Genomic DNA, 19,057 nt, shown 5'->3' with positions numbered 1-19,057 from the left:
CCCCCCCCCCCCCCCTGCCTGTCCCTGCTCCAGCCAGCTCCCGCTGGTCTCCTCAGGCTGCGGGGCTGAGGCGGTGGGAGTTCGGCGGTGGTGTCTGTCGCTTACTGGGTGCGCTATCTGCGGGGGGGGAAAGTATTTGTGAAGTGTTTAAAAAAAAAACAAAAAAACAAAACCAAGTTAGTGGTGTTGGCCCCTTAGTTTCTGTATAGACTAAAACACATACGGAGAAGTAGATGTTTGGGGAAAGTTTGGGATATCTGAGCCAAAAGGGATATTTAGAGTTCAAACTGCAAAACCCGTTCTTTGTCTGAATTAGCAAAAGAGTGCACTTGTTTGACTTAATGTTTCTGTACTTCTTTTTTATTTAACTTAGCGTCTGTGTGTTTCTGTACTTTTTTTTGATGGGGCAGAGAATATTCTTATAGCTTGCATTACTCGGTAGAGGTAAGCCCTGGCTAACTTAACTTAAAGTAGAGCTTGCCTTCTTTTAGAGGCTGTCCGGGGATTTTACACCGGCAGTTGTTCTGTGAGTCTGTATCTTACAGCTTATACCAACAGCTTTCTTGTGGTCAAAGCTTTGCATCATGCTGAAAATTCTCTTATGGGTGTATCTGCATCCATTCTTCATATTGTTAATTCTTCATGTGCTGGTTAGGCAAAGTCTTGCTGACAAAACTTTAATGTTCTGAAAGAAATTAGGGGTTTTTTTTGTTCTGGTTTACAATTAAATATTTTGTTGACATACCATTCTGCAATTAACAACTGTGAAAGTGCTGGACATGCAGTATTAGGTGAAGTGTCAAGCTATTAGTTAAATAAATGTGTGTAACTTGAGTTAAACCCCCTTTTTCCATTGTCTAGACACATTGCAAGTGCACCTACATGGGAATGTGTTGTCTTCCATTGGTAGAAAAGTGCATATTTTGTGGGGTTTCTTTAAACTGGTCTACAGCCTGCTGTCTGTATTCTGTACCTTCCTTTCCAACTAATCAACTGTTACAGCAGCAGTATAGACGAAGCAGTCAGGGCTAGCATGTGCTTTTTTTAATGATAACATATCCTAGTACTAAAACTTCTAGAAAGTGTATGGTTGGTCTCTATAGCTTGAATGATGACGAGTTCTTTAAAGTGTTAACTTTTCACGTGGACAAAACCAGAAAGCACAGGAATAGCTGGTAGCCATGTTTTCAAATATGAGTTAAGCATAGCTGTTACTGTGGTTGGTGAAGTCTTTTTTTCATCTATGCTCTTACAAGGTTGAAAATAATCAGTACAATGTGTTTATAAACAAAATAGTGTTTTCTTTAGCCCAAAACTCTTTAAGTTCACCTGTTGTGTGTTCCTTGATTTAAAATATATCTAGGGATCACCTGTGTGATGTGTTCTTTGGTGTTTGTAGATGTTCTAATGAATAGGGATTGTCTCTTAAGTGCATATTACGAAGCAGGTTTCAAGGCATTCCTAGAATGACTTGTTGCTAATGCATTATTTAACAGCACCTTGATTTAATAGAGTATAGGAGCCATCTTCCTTTTATGAAAAGAAGCAATTCTAAAGAGAAAGAAGAAAGGCTTGTGGGGGAGGGGGGACCATTACTGTGGTGCAGCTCTAGGCTTTGAAGGCTTATCAGCAATGTACAGCTCTTTATTTAGATATTCCAAATCAATAACTGTGCCCCAAATGGCAAAGCTGTGCCAGCACAGCCCAAATGTAGTTGCAGTTACATGAGCAAAATCCTTTTGTTAGTCTCCTTTATTCGATTGGGGTAACTGCTCTGAACTTGTCCTGGGGAATCCCCATAGTATGTTAATTCCAGTTAGCCCTTTTTCTTAATCAAAAAGAATCAAATTTTATACTCCAGACTAGAGTTCCTGGTGATGGTTTGAATGCCCCAAAATAAACTGCTAGTTCTCTAGATACAAAATTCAGGTTTCCCTCCTCTCTCTCTTGGATATTTTCTCAAAATGAAATCTAATATACTGACGAGTCAGATACAGTTACTGTAGTTCACGTTCTGTTGTTGCTGGAGACTTCCACTATAGCAGCAGTATGCTGTGTTACAGAGGACTTAACAATGTCTCTCATAAGTAAGTCTTGCTTAAGTGAGTATCTCTAGTAACTTCCTAGTGTGCTGACATCGCTTGTGCTGTGTTTTCCCAGGTGAGTTGGCAGTGTAACAGCATGTGTTTGTAAAGAGCTCAGGTAGCAAGAAGCCTTCTCTTAACTCAGTCTCTTTCAGTCTTTTATCTCCTCTGAATTTATCTTACAAGTTGTAAGTGCAGCCTATTTAATAGAGTGCAATATTTTATATAAAATGAAAACATTTTGGGGGAATAAAATAAACTATGAAATTGCATAGATTTACTTTTGTCTTTTTTTCTGCTTTATAATAGTATTGAGCATATGGCAGTGTTCAGAAATAATAGCCAGATTATTAGTCTCTTGGTGTTTGCAACAGCTATGTATCAAATAATGTGGGAAAAATAAAAATTACACGTTTGAAAATCTGTCCTTTTGTATGCTTGCTGCAGTAGGATTTAACATTTACTCCAAATTGAGAATGAGGTTGTTGGCTTTTTAAACTTTTATTACTGAATCATGTTTAAACTATGTAGTCTTTCGAAGCCAAACAATTGAAATTGATGCAATGCATGGGCAATTCCTGTGGCATTCGTACCTCACATAGCTGAGGAAAGATTTGAGAGACACAGGGTGAAGTCTTTCACTGATGTCATGATTAAGTGTGCTGCTTGTGATGTGACGGGAGTTCCTCCTGCAGGCTTTTCTTTGCTTTTCTGGTAAGCACGTATAAATCATCCCTTCTGCCTTATTGTTAGTTAATGTTACTGGAATTGGACTATTTCTGGAAGAGTAATGTTCCCCGATAATTCCTTTATTTGCAACTTCGGGAGGAAGGTGGGGTGTTGGAAGGTGTAGCTTGTTTTGCTGTGTTTGAGTTAGCATGGTGCTAATGTGCTAACAATGGGGTCCTTGTCTCCTTATTTTCATTCCTTTGTTTGTATGTGTGAACTCTAAAGCTTTTATTCTCCAAAAGGTTGTAATCAAATGTGAGGTAAAGGTTGGTGTAGAGGCTTGGTAATGTGCACCTTCACATCTACTGTGTGTAATGTATACCCAAGCATGTGATACTGTGAGGCTCAAACTTTCAGTCAGCAAGTATTTTGTTCCATGTGCCCTTCTGTTCTGCTTAAAACTAATTTTGCTAAAGAAATTATTTAAAATCTTTATGTTCACTGTAGGTCAGCAATAGAATTCACAAAAAAATGCTACCAACTGCCTTTGCTTTCTTTTTTTTACTTTATTACCCCTTAATTAATCTACAAGCTGGTCTGCTTTTAGTACCCTACCTGCTGCTATCTCTTAATTCCTTTTAGCATTTTTGGTGTGTTGTGTGTGCCTGATGCAGAGGTTTTGAAGTAATTTTTTTTCAATTTTCTGTTTGCTTTGGGTCCTGCCTGTGTCGGGCAGAACACTATAACTTTACCAGTTACGCTCGCTAAAATTAAAATTTGTCTAGTCTACATTAATGGCTTACTCTTTTATTTGCACCCAGTTTAGTCTTACGCCTACCACCACTGAATCATTGCTAGTGTTGTTTTTATTAAGTGTTTGTAATATAGGTGATATAGGAGACTGAGGCTTGAGTGGACTAGGGAGCTGGGTTTTTTTGTTGAATTATACTGACTAAATAAAAATGCTACCCCTGAAAGTACAGTGCCAGTGATTAAATGGGGTTTGGTGGTTTTTTTTGCATATCTTCTAAATCTTGTCACTTCATAAACTGGATACAACCACATTTTAAAAGTGTGTAGTCAGGATTTGAGTCTTGATCATGTGGGCAAATCTTCTGAATGCTCTAAAGAAGTAGTGGCTGGTTGCATCCTTTATATCTCTGTTTAGGTATAGCAGAACTGACTTGAGATTAGTTCACAAAAGCTTTACTGCACATAGTTTGTACTGAAAAGCAGAAGCTGTTCTTTGTAGTCTTCAGGTCAAAGTGGCTTTTTTATTTCTTGTCCGAGCAACTGGGAATCTGAAAACTCTTCAGTCTTGCATAGGTTAACCATAGCTTGTTAACAATCTATACATGCTATTCTAAAGTGCACTGAAATTTCAAAAAAAACCTCAGTTCAAACTGACCTTTTTATGCCACTTCAAAATTACTAGTTGTAGTTTGTAGTGCTCTTTTAATTCCATAACATTTCTGGTTTAACATTCAAATCATTCTATCACTTGAGGATGTTGGATTTCCATATTAATGATGTAAGACATATTTTGTTGTAGTTTGGAGCAGAATTTCGACGATTTTCTCTGGAGAGATCCAAGCCTGGAAAGTTTGAGGAGTTCTATGGATTATTGCAGCATGTGCACAAGATACCAAATGTTGATGTTCTAGTGGGATATACGGACATTCATGGAGACCTGCTGCCTATCAATAATGATGACAATTATCATAAAGCAGTTTCAACAGCCAATCCTCTACTCAGGATTTTCATTCAGAGAAAAGGTAAGTGCGCTTGAAGTCTATGAATCATCTCTTTATCAAGTTATACAATGTTGCAGTAAAGTGTGACGTATGGAGGGAAAAACCTTCAGTCCTATTTCATCGTGTTGAATTCAGTAATAATTATGGATCACAAAAGGTATTACCAACTTATCTCTCTTGCAAGAGCTTCCTCGGGCAACCTATTTATGCTCTGTGCTTTTTTGCCTGTATTTAGTTCAGTTAAAGTCAAGTTAAATCTCTAGCAAATGCTTCTTTCTGCATTTAAGCAAGCAAATTAAAATAAACTTCAAACCTCGAGGGTTTTCTGCTCTGTATGTTGGATGCCTTTCACTTAAAATTCTGATCTTGATCAGACAAGAGGAGGCTGTTACAGGATGGAAAGGCATCTTGAAAGTCTTATTACATGAAGTATTAAATGTCGGTATGAATTAAAGACTAACTTTGTAATATGCTACTTTATCACACTTTCCTAATAAAACATTCTGAAGCTTTTAAAATGACAAGCTTATTTCAGTTAGCAAACCTCAAATCTGAGTGCTGCTTAGTTTGTTCTTTTGCCTTTAAAAATAGCATGCCTTCTAGGCACAAAGTTCTGGTTATCTCTTTCTAGTGTCTGCTTTTGTTCATGAAGGAAAAAAAAAATCAGATCTGAAGTTGTATTTGTTTTTGTCCAGGAGAACATACTCAGTATATGGAACTGAAGGGGAGGGGAGAAATCTAGTGATGTGATTTTAAATTGTTTTAATAATAAGAGAAGCCAAGAAAACCAGATTTCTGCACTTGGTTTTCTGCTTACTTGCATAAAAGTGTGAGTGTGCATGTGTGTGTATGTATATATGAATGCATGCATGTGCAATTCCTATCATAAGGCAGTCAACTGATCTTTGAATAGAAGACTGCTTCTTGCTTAGTTTATAAAGATGTGCACTGTTCCTGGCTGTTGCTAAAACAGGATTATTTTCCTTAGAAAGTAGTTGAGCATCGGAAGCTTTTATCAACTTTCCCACTCCAAAAAATTAATAAACTCTGCACAGAAACACTACTTAAAAACAGTGTGGCTGCTTGCCAAAATGCGTTTGCTTTGTCTGTATTGAAGATGGTATAGTCTAGCAAGGCCTGTGTTTTCAGTGCTGAATTGCCAAAGGAATGAACTACTTGCTTTAATAGAACCCAGAGGTAGAAAAGGTCTATGATTCCATTTAATCTCCTACAGTAGCCATATGACGAGAACAGATAAGCCACTTTGTCAGACTGGGATTATTGAGGTTATATTTTAACACCATATGTTTTTAGATTGTTACTAGTGTTACATGTTTAATGCTGACTGTTACTAGTGTTATAACGCTTTATACTTTTATTCATTGTACTTTTATTTAAAGCTTCATGGATTATTTCTTATTACTCTGGTGTGAGGAATTGATAATAGAATTGATATAATGCACTGAACTAGAAATAAGATTAACCTACTTAAGTTTATCATGCCAAGAATTGATTAGCAGGAAAGGCTGTATAGAAAGTATCAGCTGTCAGCACCTTCCCTTTGACACAAGAGTCTTCTGGCTATAGAGTTCAGGGAGTAAAGCATCCAGGCTGGCATCTGAGTCCAGCACTTCCAGCACTGTACTTTGTTCTGAATTAGTTGTGACCATTTTGATTGCTTCTGTTGATTAAATTGAGGCTTTGATTCCATGAGCATCTTTGCAAACAGAGGTTTGTTTAATTGGAAAATAAGGAAATAACTTGATTCTGTATTTTATTTGCAGTAATTTGCCTGTAACTAAAGCTGAATTGCAGGAGTTGCAGATGTGTCATAATTTGTGCAGCATGATTTGTTTGGGTGTGATTAATTCATGCGGTTGTACAGATCCTTATGGGCTGTACTTCTGAAATTGAAAATCAAGTGTCTGAACAAATACCTGCTATTGATGGGGCAGCTTTGATCTGTGCTTTTGGAATGATAACTAGTAAGTGACACGAATAACTCTTCTACCTGCAAGGCTTCTTGTGGCTTTCATACGTCCTCTTAAATAATCTGAAAATTTTCTTTGGGTTTTCTTAATGGAACTTTGTCCTTTTTATTTCCAGCAATAATAGTTGGGAATTTAAGATCTTTAGCAAAAAGCTACTGTGGGGAAGAGAGTGAGTTTTTTCTGTCATAATAGAACTTCATCTCTTTTACACTGCATTACCTATTTAGAAACTATATGCAATTTACAGAAAGCTAACATAAGGTATGAGCAGACTACAATAAAATCTAGGGTAAATAGTATTAACTTCTTGGTATCCAAGGAACACCTTAAGGGGTTGAAATAGAAGCAACAAGATGCTTTTGCAGTGTTGTTAATAAGTGACAGTTGTGATAATGTGACTCTGGAAATTTCAGATTTTTTTTTATGCCAGAGTAAGCACTCTTTTCTGTTCAATTTTGAATCCTAATATATAAAAGCCAGAAAGTTGTTTGTCCTAAGCATTTATGCATATTGATCAATGTGGTAAGAAACCTAGAGATCCTGCAATGAAATGAAATCGCATTATTCCACTTAGACTCTTCTAATTTTGTTTAACTGAATTCCTCTAAAATATTTTAAACTGTTCTCCAGTGCTAAATGTAAACTGGAGCTTGATACTGCACAAGTCAAGAGTGGCTAACAGTTTGCGGAAAACAGTTGCTCATTGAAATTTCATTCTGCAGTCTAACAGATTAACAGGTACTGTTGACATCTGGAATTTAAAGGTTAAACTGATGTATCTTGATTAAATCCAGATGTATGGGAGTCGCTCTGTCTGTGAGAAAAATCTTGCTGGAGATAAAATGGGGGGCGATGACACATAGTCCGTACAGACCCTGAAGGGCGGTTTGACGTGGGGGACTTTGTGTTGTAAATACAAGAATAATAGAGATAACAAAAGATTTATTTCATTATAATGTCCTTAAAACTTACTCACGGGATATTAAATTACAATATACAACTCATGCAAGTTCTGCATGTACGTGGCAGTATATAGTAAAAAGTGGGTTCTCTGAACGGTTAATTCATTTTTGCCTCCTGAGGTAGACTTTTTTACTGAGAAGCTTTATTTTGGTGAAAAGTAAGAGAAGTGGGCTTGTTAAACAGCTTTGTAGGGCATATCCTAGCTATTCTCAGTCTTCTTTCTAAAAGCAGGTTAGTTTCCTAAAACCATGTTTTGTTATAACTTGTGACTAAAGAAGAGATTTGTTTGGGCTTATTTAAAAAAAAAATTGCTGAATGGTATCTATATTCAAATGTACTAATGATTTGGGGGGGGTTGAAAATTTATTTTTTATGAGGTAACTCTACATTGCTTTGCAAATCAATCAGGAAAACGTTTTAAATATCTGTCTTGAGCCATGTTAAATTGAAAACAGATGTAGCATTTGTGGGCTTTTGTTTTAGATTTCATGTAACAAGTATATACAGATTGGTGGCACCTTGAGCTTGAAACTGCTAGGGGGAAAAGTCATTCTTGCACTATGTGGATAGTTCTCCTTAACACTATCTGTAGTTAACACCTTGTCCTTTGGCTTTATGCCAAAATATTTGCCACTGCAGCTTTAAACTGATTAGCTAGGTGCCAGAACAAAGATGCCTTTGTACTTGAGAATATTGCTTTAGAAAACTTGCTTAGCAGTGGAGGAGAGGTTAAACAGAGTCATGCTGCTTGGCTGAGATTTGGAGACAAGTTTTCATCAACCTTTCACTATTTCTTTTTCCCACAAATTACGTAACTTTAACTGTATATCTTAAGGTTTGCTAGTTTTTAATTATTAGACTACTAAGACTAGTTACAATGCAAAACAACTACCCTCTGGTGCTTTATAGTTTCTTAATGTTTTGATGGATGGCTTGCAGTTTTGGGATGCTTTTACTTCAGCAATGTGTCATGTAAAGTTTCTAAAAGCAAAAGCACCAGCTCATTGTTAAGATTTCTGATTGTATATTTGTTTTCTGAAAGAGACTTTTAAAGTTCATATCTCTTCCAATAAATGTTTTTCTGATCTTTGTTTTTGTTTAAAAAGCACTTTTGAATCTTGTTATTTCACATACAGATCTATTTACATAATATTTCTTTCAAAGCCAGTCCTTCTGCAACTGATCTTCAGGTTACTCTGCTAATGGTGGAAACATTTGATTTGGACAAAAGTTCTAAGCTTTCTCAACTGATAGTTGTGGGAAGGCAACTAGTACATGCTGAACTTACCATGTAGGCACAGAGGGCCTGAGTGGCAGGAGAGAGATCCTGGTATGTGACCTGCTGTGAAGGTGAAGAAGCCTTACAGCCCGCTGTGGCACGCTGGGAATGTTGAATAGGATATACATTTGTTATGACAGAATGTGTGAAATACCAGATACTCTGTCTGACTCTTTGACAAGAATCTGAATTTGTGCACTTTGAATTTAAGGAGAAAAGTTCAAAAGCTGAATACCTTTTAATGTTGTAATGCATGTAGAAGAGCACTTATAAGAAAATCAATACTGACAATGTTTTGATACTCTGTTTTCCTGTGTACTGTTTCTAAACCAACTCTTATACTAAAAGCAGTAGAAACTTAGTGCTTCTCTGGTACCAATATGTTAGTACTTACATCCTAGAGTTTTCAGCAGCAGCTTGCACTCTAGCACAAATAAATTGTGCATGTGCAATTTTCCTGTTTACTTTAGATGACCTTACTCAAAAAAAAAAAAGGCATAATATGGATTGAAGTCTGAACAATATGGAACTAATCAGTTGAAATGCTTCCAACTTACTCACTCGCTCTCTGGAGAACTTACCAAAGAACCGAGTTCTTCTGGAGTAATGTGGTGTTAAATGCCTAGAAATACATGTCACCGCTACAAAACAAAAAGCAGTGAAGCTTTTGAAACGAGGCAAGATGACATGTCTTGTCCATGCAATATCTCTGGTCCTTGGAATATTTTTCTCTAGTCTTGTTGAATTTACCACTGATTGTGCAGCCTTAAAACAAGAGTTATGAAGTATCAGAGATCCGAGCTACTTAGATATGCACTGCACAATAAAGTTTTTACATAGTTTGAGATCACTAAGATGCATACCAGCTGGTGGTGGGGGAGGGGGAAATCATGACCTAAAAAAATTTTTGCACTCATTAACTTAATTCCAATATTCAAGTCACTGTTTATTGTTTTTTTCTAAAATCTTCACCTGTACTATCACTTTCTTGCTGTCACTGTATTACTTTATATTTAGCAGTAAAAGATATTTAAAGCAAGACTCTTCTGTCTAGTATCTTATTTCACAATTGCCCTTTCCAATTTGTTTTGTAAATGACTGTAGTTCCAAATAAAAAAAGAGAAGCTATTGCAACTCATTGAATTGCAAAAATCCTGCCAATGTAATGACTAGATACCTAACTTGAAACTGGCTGGATGGGTTGTCAGTAGAGAGAAGGGCAAAACTTCTCACACTTTTTTCTTTGATCATAAATATTAAGCTTTTAAAAGAATTGCTCTATGTTGTCTGAAAAAATCAGTGTGTTCGTTTTCAGCAATGGAGTATAGGATTTTTAATGGCTGATCTTCAGTCAGTTAGATATCCCAAAATGCATTTTACAGAGAAGATGGTAAGTTTGCATTTTTGGAGGTGTTTTCCACTTCAGACATAGTGCACCTGTTACATTCTTTGCTTTGGGAGGTTGGATTGTTTTTTAATCGACTCACTCTTCAATACAACTGACTTAATACTCTTAGGCACCTGAAGAACATATTTTAGGCTATTTATAAAGCCTTCTTGCTTGATGTTGAGATCTAATGTTACTTTAATTTAACCTTAAATTACAATTTTTTTCTCCTTAACCTCTTTTGCTGGAGAAAAGTCATTCCATGTGTTTGAGAGAACCTTTCAGACTCCCAAAGAAATTAAAAATTATTTCCTGTATTCACTATCATCTAATGTTCTCAAGCATAGCTAGTGTAGATTCTTCTGTTTTCTTTTACTTTCTTACTCTTCCTTGTACAATTTGTAAAATCATAGAACAGCCCAGGTTGGAAGGGGCCTCAAAAGATCATCTGGCCCAATCTTTTATGGGAAGGGGAGCCTAGATGAGATTATCTAGCACCCTGTCCAGTTGCATCTTGAAAACCTCTAGTGATGGGGACTACACTGCATCCCTGTGGAGGTTGTTCTAGTGATTGATTGTTCTCACTGTAAAAAACCAAAACTAACAAAAAACCAAAACAAAACCTATGGAAAAAAAAAAAAAAAACCTTGAGATGAAACCTCTACCAGTGTACTTGTACCTCTTGCCCATCTTTTCTGTGTGCCTTCGTCCTCTTGGCAGCCACCCTTCAGGTACTGAAATACTGTGGTGAGGTTCCCCCCAAGCCTTTTCTTTTCCAGACAGAAAAGACTTTACTCCTTCAGTTTTTCCTCACAGGACAGGTTCTCCAGCCCTTTGATTATCTTTGCAGCCGCCTTTGGACCCTCTCCAGTCTGCCTACATCTCTCTTGAATTTTGGGGACCAGGACTGCAGCCTGACCAGTGCTGAGGAGTGGGCTGATCACACTTCTATCTCTGCTAGCAGTGCCCCTGCAGATGCAGCCCAAGGATCCAGTTTGCCTGCGCTGCAGCAGCGTGCTGCTGAATCCTGTCCACCAGGACTGCAGATCCCTTCATCAGGCTGCTCCCCAGCCACACAGATCACAGCCTGTGCTGGGCTCTTGGGTTCTCTCATCCCAGGTGCAGGACTTTGCACTTGTCTTTGTTAAATTTCATACAGTTCTTGCCAGCCCACTCCCTGATTTAGCTTGATTTTTTTTTTTACCTGCTTGTCCTAAGAAGACAGGGAAGCAGGTTTTACAGAGGCTGTCTCAGTGGGTGAAGTGGGAGAGGAGTCCTTAGGGTGCTCTCAGTATGCATTCTGTCGCATGAAGTGAGAGCACTGTGGGGTGTCTGTGCTTAAGTAACACAGATGGAACAATTTCTGTTAGCGCTGCCTTTGTTCATTCAGTAACTCTTGCAGAAACACCAGTATGGGTGAAAAGACGGCCAAATCTGAGAAACAGTAAAAGTAAAAATTAACTATGCAAGGTGGATATAATGTTTGAGAGGCATCCGCGGTCTCCCAAAGTAACAGAGATTGTCACAAAAGCGACTCTGGAATGTATTATGGCTGTGTAGACTTAGCTGTCTTCAGAAATAATTCCTGTTTGTCAATTAAATTGTTGAACAGTTTTATCTGTAAACTTTAATACAAAAAGGTGTTCTGTCTTTAGCGAACAGCTTTGCCTTCTTTAAGGTGTGATTATTTTTTTAAACAAAAAAAAATAAGAAATGTAAATGAGGCCATCATCAGGACACATTTTTTTTTAAACCATGTTGATGAACTATTTTATTACTATTGTGTAAACACAAGGTATGAGTTTATAATAAATCCCCTTGGATTTTTGGTGGGCTAATTTAAATTTGTTTCTTCTCCTGTTGTCCTTTATCTTTTAGAACACTAAATCCAAGGCTGCCTTAGATCAATCATTTTATTCTTAAAAAACTCTTCTTGTTTTCAGCAGCCCTAATGTCTGGGGAAGGGAGGGGTTAGTATTACATGGTGTGGAATAGTGTTAGGCTATTGCTTCAGAACTACTTTGCCTGTTCTGTTTTGCTTAAATAATCTGAAGAGGCCAAATGTAATTGGTACATGTCTGCGTATCTTAATCTTAACCTAGAAAAAAGTTTTCTGACTTACCAACTCTCACTGTGTACTTTTTCATCAGCAATTGATAGCTCTCCTGAAATTTCACACTAGGCTTGCATTTCCATAGTTATTTCAATTCACAGATTAAAATGTATAGCAATTCTTTTACTTTCTTGGCTGTACCAATGGCTTCTTAATGTGATAACACAAAGAAATTCCAACTTTTCTGAGTCCCAGGGTTAGTGCAGTTCTGCTTGGTTATTTTTTTTTATCCACGCCAGGAAAAAAAAAAAATCTGTGCAACACTGCAAAAATACAAGTGTCAATCCAAGGAGGCTTGGATCTAAATGTGTTTTGGTTCATTGTTTTTGGAGAGTTACAGCTATTAAAAAGAAAAACAGAAACTTCCTTTGGTAAATAGGCATTTCAGACATCAGAATTGCTTCTGTAGAACGTACTTTATTTTCCATGAAAAGTGTTTGTATGACTTGCATATGTTTTCTTTTTTAAAATTCTAAGCCATTTGCATACGTCTGTATCAAATTGTGGCAGTTACAGCATTGCTTATATGAACAGTTTTGCTTGAAGTATTTGTGTGCAAGATCTCTTTGTTTCTGCTCCACAGCCATTTTACCTACATTGCATGGGGGCAGGGAGGAGAGTGCAGAATGGAATAAGCTTTCTGGAGTTTGAATCCAGGTCACTTGGCTAGCTTCCAGGAACTAGGCAATAATAGGCACACTGGCTGCTTTCCCTTCTTCATTCTTTCTTTTCCAATGATCTGAAACCTGAGGAGAGAAAACTAACAAGTGGAATTACTCTGAATAAAATTAAAATGTTTCTAGGAACATACTCCTTCCATTCCAACCTTTTTCTCAGGCAGCTAGAGTATAGTTCTTTGTCTGTTGCTGCTAACTTGCTTTAAATTTTTTGTGTGGTCTTTCCTTTGATAGTAGGAAACCAAAAGTATTACAAACTTTGAATCTCATAACATTGTTTCATGTGTAGAGAGAAATGTTTCTACTATAGCAAGCCAGAAACCTTCTAGTTTAGATATTTCGTTCTGCTAACCTAAAACGTTATATGTGGTCTGTATTGCATTGCTATAAAGCGATCTAATCATCAATGTGCTATGTCTTACAGAAGATGCAGACTACAGTGCCTTTGGTACGGATACCATGACAAGGAAGAAAAATGTCTTATCAAATGTGTTACGTCCAGATAATCACAAGAAGAAACCACACATTGTCATTAGCATGCCACAAGACTTCAGACCAGTGTCTTCTATTATAGATGTAGATATTCTTCCAGAAACCCATCGTAGGGTACGACTTTACAAATATGGAACTGATAAACCCCTTGGATTCTATATACGAGATGGCTCTAGTGTCAGAGTAACGCCACATGGATTAGAGAAAGTTCCAGGGATTTTCATATCTAGGCTTGTCCCTGGAGGTCTGGCTCAAAGCACAGGCTTACTGGCTGTCAATGATGAAGTACTGGAGGTGAATGGAATAGAGGTTTCAGGAAAAAGCCTTGATCAGGTTACAGACATGATGATTGCTAACAGCCGTAACCTGATCATTACTGTAAGACCAGCAAACCAGAGAAATAATGTTGTGAGGAACAGTCGGACTTCTGGCAGCTCCGGTCAGTCTACTGAATCTAGCCTTCCAAGTAGCACGCCAAATATTCTAGCAAATTTCTTGCAAGGAGAAGAGGAGAGTGATGAAGAGGACATTATTATTGAAGATAGTGGTGAGCCACAGCAGATTCCAAAAGCCGCACCTACCAGCGAAAGCCTAGAATCGTTGACGCAAATAGAACTCCTTCATGAGTCAACACAAAATGGATTCCTTCCTTCCAGTGAGATGAACTTGAATCATTCAGCAGGCAGCATTAGCATGGAATATGAAGTACAAGATCCAGATCATAAGTCATTAGAAGAAGATGGAACTATAATAACACTATGAAATTACATTGGTGTACTTTGTATTAAGTAAGGATGCCATACATGTTTTAATTTGGCTTAATGTGTAATACATTTTATACCTCTCCATCTACCGAGCACTGCAGTTAGATTAAAAGGAGGGAAAAAACTAAATACAAGAAGTTCAAAATTATGTAAGTTGCCTAACTTAATTCTGCACTTCAGTGTAAATACTTCACAAAGATGGAAGATAATTGATAAATGACTGAAACTGGATGAGGAAAATTTAAATTGAAAATGAAGGATAGCTAAGAGATGGCTATGAGCTTTCTTTTAAAGGTACTTGATTTTTTTTTTAATGTATAATACTACTGGTTCTATAGAAGTAAACTTCCATTATTGTGTGAGGTTGATTATCTAATGTACTGTGGTTTCATGTTCATTTTAAGTGCTGCTTACGTATGATGGAGCTGCTTTAGCCACTTCATTCTTGTTCAACTGCTGTTTAGCTGGTAGAGCTGTTCGTGCGGCTCTGTGTATGAGGAAGCTGAAAAATAAGCAGGAGGTGAGGTGGGAAGAGTTGGTTTTGGCTGGTCTAGTTCCCTGACTGACTCATTGAGCAACAGGGATATTGGCAGTGGTCAGCAACTTGACGACAGTCAGAATTTGAAGGTGGGGGCTTCTGAAGTTGACTGTTTCTTTGTAAGTGAATGTGCAACCACAGGTTCCCTGACTGACTCATTGAGCAACAGGGATATTGACAGTGGTCAGCAACTTGACGACAGTCATTATTTGAAGGTGGGGGCTTCTGAAGTTGACTGTTCCTTTGTAAGTGAATGTGCAACCACAGGCTCATTAGTCTTGCACCTTTACTGTTTTTTAACGGCTGGGTAAGCTAAATTTTAATTACTATTATTTTGAAATTCAAATGCGAAATTATTAACACTTATGTATCAAAACCTGTTCTCATTTTTGTTTGCAATATTTAAGGATATAATTTGATTTAGTTGCTAATCCCAGTAAATTTCAAAGAAATCAAATGTAAACTTAATGCTATGGAAATAATAAAATGTAATCTATATTAAAATTGCAGTCCTAGTAGAAGCTGTAAAGATTTTTACTAGGAAAGGTTTATTGTAATGAGTCTGAACTATGTAAAAAGTTACTTTTTTCAAACCTAAACAAGTTAGAACAGCTAAAATTAAATCCTTTAATTAAAAAAAAAATTAAATCAGAATGAGGCTTTAATAGAACTTGCTCAAACCATGTGATATTAAATTACTCATTATAATGATCTAAACTGTAAATGCTGATCTTTCTGTGTACCATGCACTGGCTGGGTGTTTTGAATGTTACAGAGTTCCTATATGTAAAACAAAATACCATGACAAGTCCTGATACTGCAAGTGCATAAGTATGTGTGTAATCAGTTGCAAACTTACTAGGAGAATTGCAGGGAGAGGCTGCTAGCGTTCTTTTTGCCCTTTCCCCTTTTTACTATCTCCTGCTTTACCACTTCAGCACTCGGTTCCCAACCTGACTCTTCTCTGGGAACTTGAGCTGTGGCAGGAAAATGAGATGGGTACTAATAGGGCTGGGGGGAACGGGTGGATGGAGCTTCTCACCAGGGATCCAACAGTCTATGTCAACCTCTAAGAAAGTAGGATGCTACCAGTTCTGTACTGTGGTACTAGGCTTGTCAGAGCCAGTAGTCTGGGTTCTTGGAAGTGTGTTCTACCCCATGGAGAGATAGGATGAGCGGGAAAGGAGGCTGACCCCTTTCTTTTTTTCCCCTCAGTCTATCTTGGGGAAACATCTACCTCTGTTAACTGTACTAACAAGAGATTAACTGTAAGTTTAACACTAAGGCATCTTTAAAAGTCTTTTTAGGATATCAGAGGCTAAAATTGTATTTGTGTAAGATCTTTGTAATGATGTGAACAAAATTGCTTCTGTTATTACTGCTGTTTAATTTTACTAAATGCAAATGTTAAAGTCGCATCTCACGAGCAGCAGCATATTCTAGCCTTTGATACTATTGGAGTTCAAGTCTCACAGATGTCAAGAAAGGTGGTGTTCGTACCCTTTTTGATTTATGGAGAGTTGGCATAACAGACAATGGCATGCTGCAAATACAGGTTAGAGTTCTGCTTTTTCAAATTTATTTATGGTTTCTTCAGTGTGTGTGTGGAGCGGTCCTGGAATATTTTCCAACATGAATGAGAATTTTGAAGTGTTTTACTTATTTTGGTAATAGTTAAAAATGACGTAACTACATCCACCTCATGTGAAATTAGGAAAAGAGAGGTTCATTCTGCAACATGTAGATTTTAAAAAGACTTGTTTTCTGTCAGTGCTGCTCTACACTTCCTTTATTTAAGGAAGATTGTTTACTTTAAAATGTCTTTTTTCCTTTGTCAAAAGACTTTCCTTCCTGTATGAAATCATCAGTGAAGGGTGACTTTCATTTTTTTTGCTAGTTTGCACTTCTGTGCCTTTTGTTTACTTGAATGTATTGTGAATAATCAAAGGAATAAAGGCACTTGGATGAGAAATGAGGTCCGCAGGTACAGAAAATGAACTGGTAGTGCACTTAATACAGGTGTAATGTTTTCATTCAGTGGAAATACATTATGGATCTAATGTGGTACATTAGTATTTTGCAGCTTGGATAATAGCTTTGAGCTGTTAGCTTACACAGGAGGGCTGAGTCTGAGAATGGTAGGTTTGCAAGGTAACTTACTGCTTTGGTACAACACCCATGGTTAGTGTGCTGCCAAACTCTGTGTATTACCGTACTTAAAATGGACGCATGAATATTTTGGATATACACGCCAGTATTAAGGACTTGTAGAAATGTAACTAGGGTCCTACTCTAAATTGCATGAGAATTCATCTCTTAGGACCTTTCCTGCAAACTGATTAATCTAAATGTGAGATAATATACTTTTTGACGCACGTCATGTTCTGTTTTACAGAAATTTGGTAACGTGCTGTAAAACTAAGCATTTGGGACTTGATAAAAACATTAAAGAATAAACCTAAAAATGGGCTTTTAAAAGTGTGTATTTACAGTTACAGTGACAGACTGCACAGCATGTAATTGCTTAACGCTGCAGTTACCATAAAGTTTCTAAAGTTCTTCCATATCTTACTAATGCATACACTGTTAATTACAAAATATTTTCAAATTGTTAATTCAGGGTGATCAACGGTTGATTATGAGTGATGATACGATAATTTTATATATAAATGGTACTCTTGTTCAGTATAAGGTTTTTTTAAAATATGCTGATATTGTTAGCCTTTCATTCACTACCTCCTAAATTTTTAACATCTTTACGATTTTCTCCTTGGAAGAAAATACTTAAAGGCTTGACTGTTTTATATAGATTTTATCTTTAGCTAAAAAAAAAAGGAAAAAATCCAAAAGCGATAGTGAGGATGCTATGCATGATTGACAATGTTATGCTGCTATTAATGTAATCTTTGTGGATTAAGTATCCTGTATATGTAAACTGTATTTTCAATCCAGATTTTATAAATTAATTTATAAATATCCAAATTATTTCAAAATGGAATGGAAAACTAAAATTCTTTTGACTAGTGTTATATGTTGTATACATGCACAGTGGGGGGACAAGTCATTCCTTACTTGCGACTGGGAGTTTTAAGTGCACCTTAATAGGAAAAAGAACAAATTCTTAATAGAATTAAGATGCATTTACTTTGAAGTTCTGCTATGGTACTGGATAAGTCAAGCCTAACTGTGAATCATATGTTTTTTCCACAGCTGAATTAAATTTAGGACAATGTTCTCACGAGCTGTCTTTAACATGTGTATTTTTGTGAATATTATGTATTTTCTAATTAAATTTTACTTGCAATGTGATTTTTACATGAATGAACTTGTTTAAAACGTCAAATATCAGTATTTTTCTTACAACTTCAATGTATAATGTACATTGGTCTCTCACTGAATGAAGATTGATTTTACAAAATCAAGCTAGATGTAGTTGTATATTAGTCTTATATTTTTACAGACTGGAATAATAAATGGATCTAGAAATAAAATGTTTTTTCTCAATTACTTTGTCAGATAAGTATAAATGAGGAAGAATGTATCCTTGTTCTCAAGTGTGAAAGTAGATGGGCTTTTTTTTTTCCCCCCTCTTGGGCAGCTAAGTGGGCTCTGTTTTCATAGCAGTCTTAAACATTTGCTTCCTCTGCTCCCTTCTCTGCACATGGAAAGTATGCAAGGGTTCAAAACATTTGTCCTTCAATCCTGATGACTAACCTGTGGTGTGCTTATTCCTACAGTAGCTGCAAATAATGAGTCTTACATTGTATCGCTTGCTTGAGGATAGTAAAGTTGAGGCCATGAGGTCTGGGAGATGTTTCTTCATCCTCCGTCACCTTTGCCAAGTGCTACTGGTGATGTGGAGGTCTTTGCTGTTACTGTAAGTAACTGGTATAACTGTCTGTATTGAAGTTTTAACTTGAACTCATTCCACTTGCAAATGTTTTCTCCCCTAATGCCTTGGCAGCCCTTGTAAACATTTACCTAGTGACAGAAGACTTGAGTTTGTTAGCCCTGTTGTGTAGGGTTTTTGTTGACTGCTGGTCTCGGGGCCAATGGTAGGACTTCTCTTCTGCATCCTCCTCCATATATGCATGACTAGTTTCCTTTGTGCAGTTCAGTATGTTTCATACTTGCCTATGTAGCTATGTGAAGGTGACAAAAAGACTGAGAACCGCACTACAGTATCTTCATATTGGTATGCAACTGAAAACCCAGTCTGCGTCATCTATGCACTTGAGTCTGAATGTCTTATAATAAGCTGGAAGAAATTTCTTTACTTTGCGCAGAAACTGATGGCTCACCCTTTCCTAAAGGAATGCTGAAATCAGTATGGTACTCTTGAAATG

The 19,057-nt window shown here is 37.0% G+C and overlaps 1 protein-coding gene across 1 annotated transcript in view; it reads left to right on the top strand.

Moving 5' to 3' along the window:
- Positions 1 to 18,127, top strand: part of PARD6B (par-6 family cell polarity regulator beta) — a 22,534-nt gene extending 4,407 nt beyond the window's left edge. The window contains exons 3-5 of the mRNA XM_009645405.2: positions 4,306 to 4,528; positions 13,342 to 14,726; positions 14,853 to 18,127. Of these exons, the coding sequence (XP_009643700.1) occupies positions 4,306 to 4,528; positions 13,342 to 14,171 (1,053 nt within the window). The 3' untranslated portion in view covers positions 14,172 to 14,726; positions 14,853 to 18,127. The remainder of the gene's footprint in view (positions 1 to 4,305; positions 4,529 to 13,341; positions 14,727 to 14,852) is intronic.
- Positions 18,128 to 19,057: the final 930 nt, after the last annotated feature.

This window comes from Egretta garzetta, unplaced genomic scaffold (genome assembly GCF_000687185.1).
Source record: "Egretta garzetta isolate BGI_Z169 unplaced genomic scaffold, ASM68718v1 scaffold188, whole genome shotgun sequence".
NCBI lineage: Eukaryota > Metazoa > Chordata > Aves > Pelecaniformes > Ardeidae > Egretta > Egretta garzetta.
This window is presented reverse-complemented; position numbering and strand designations above follow the sequence as displayed.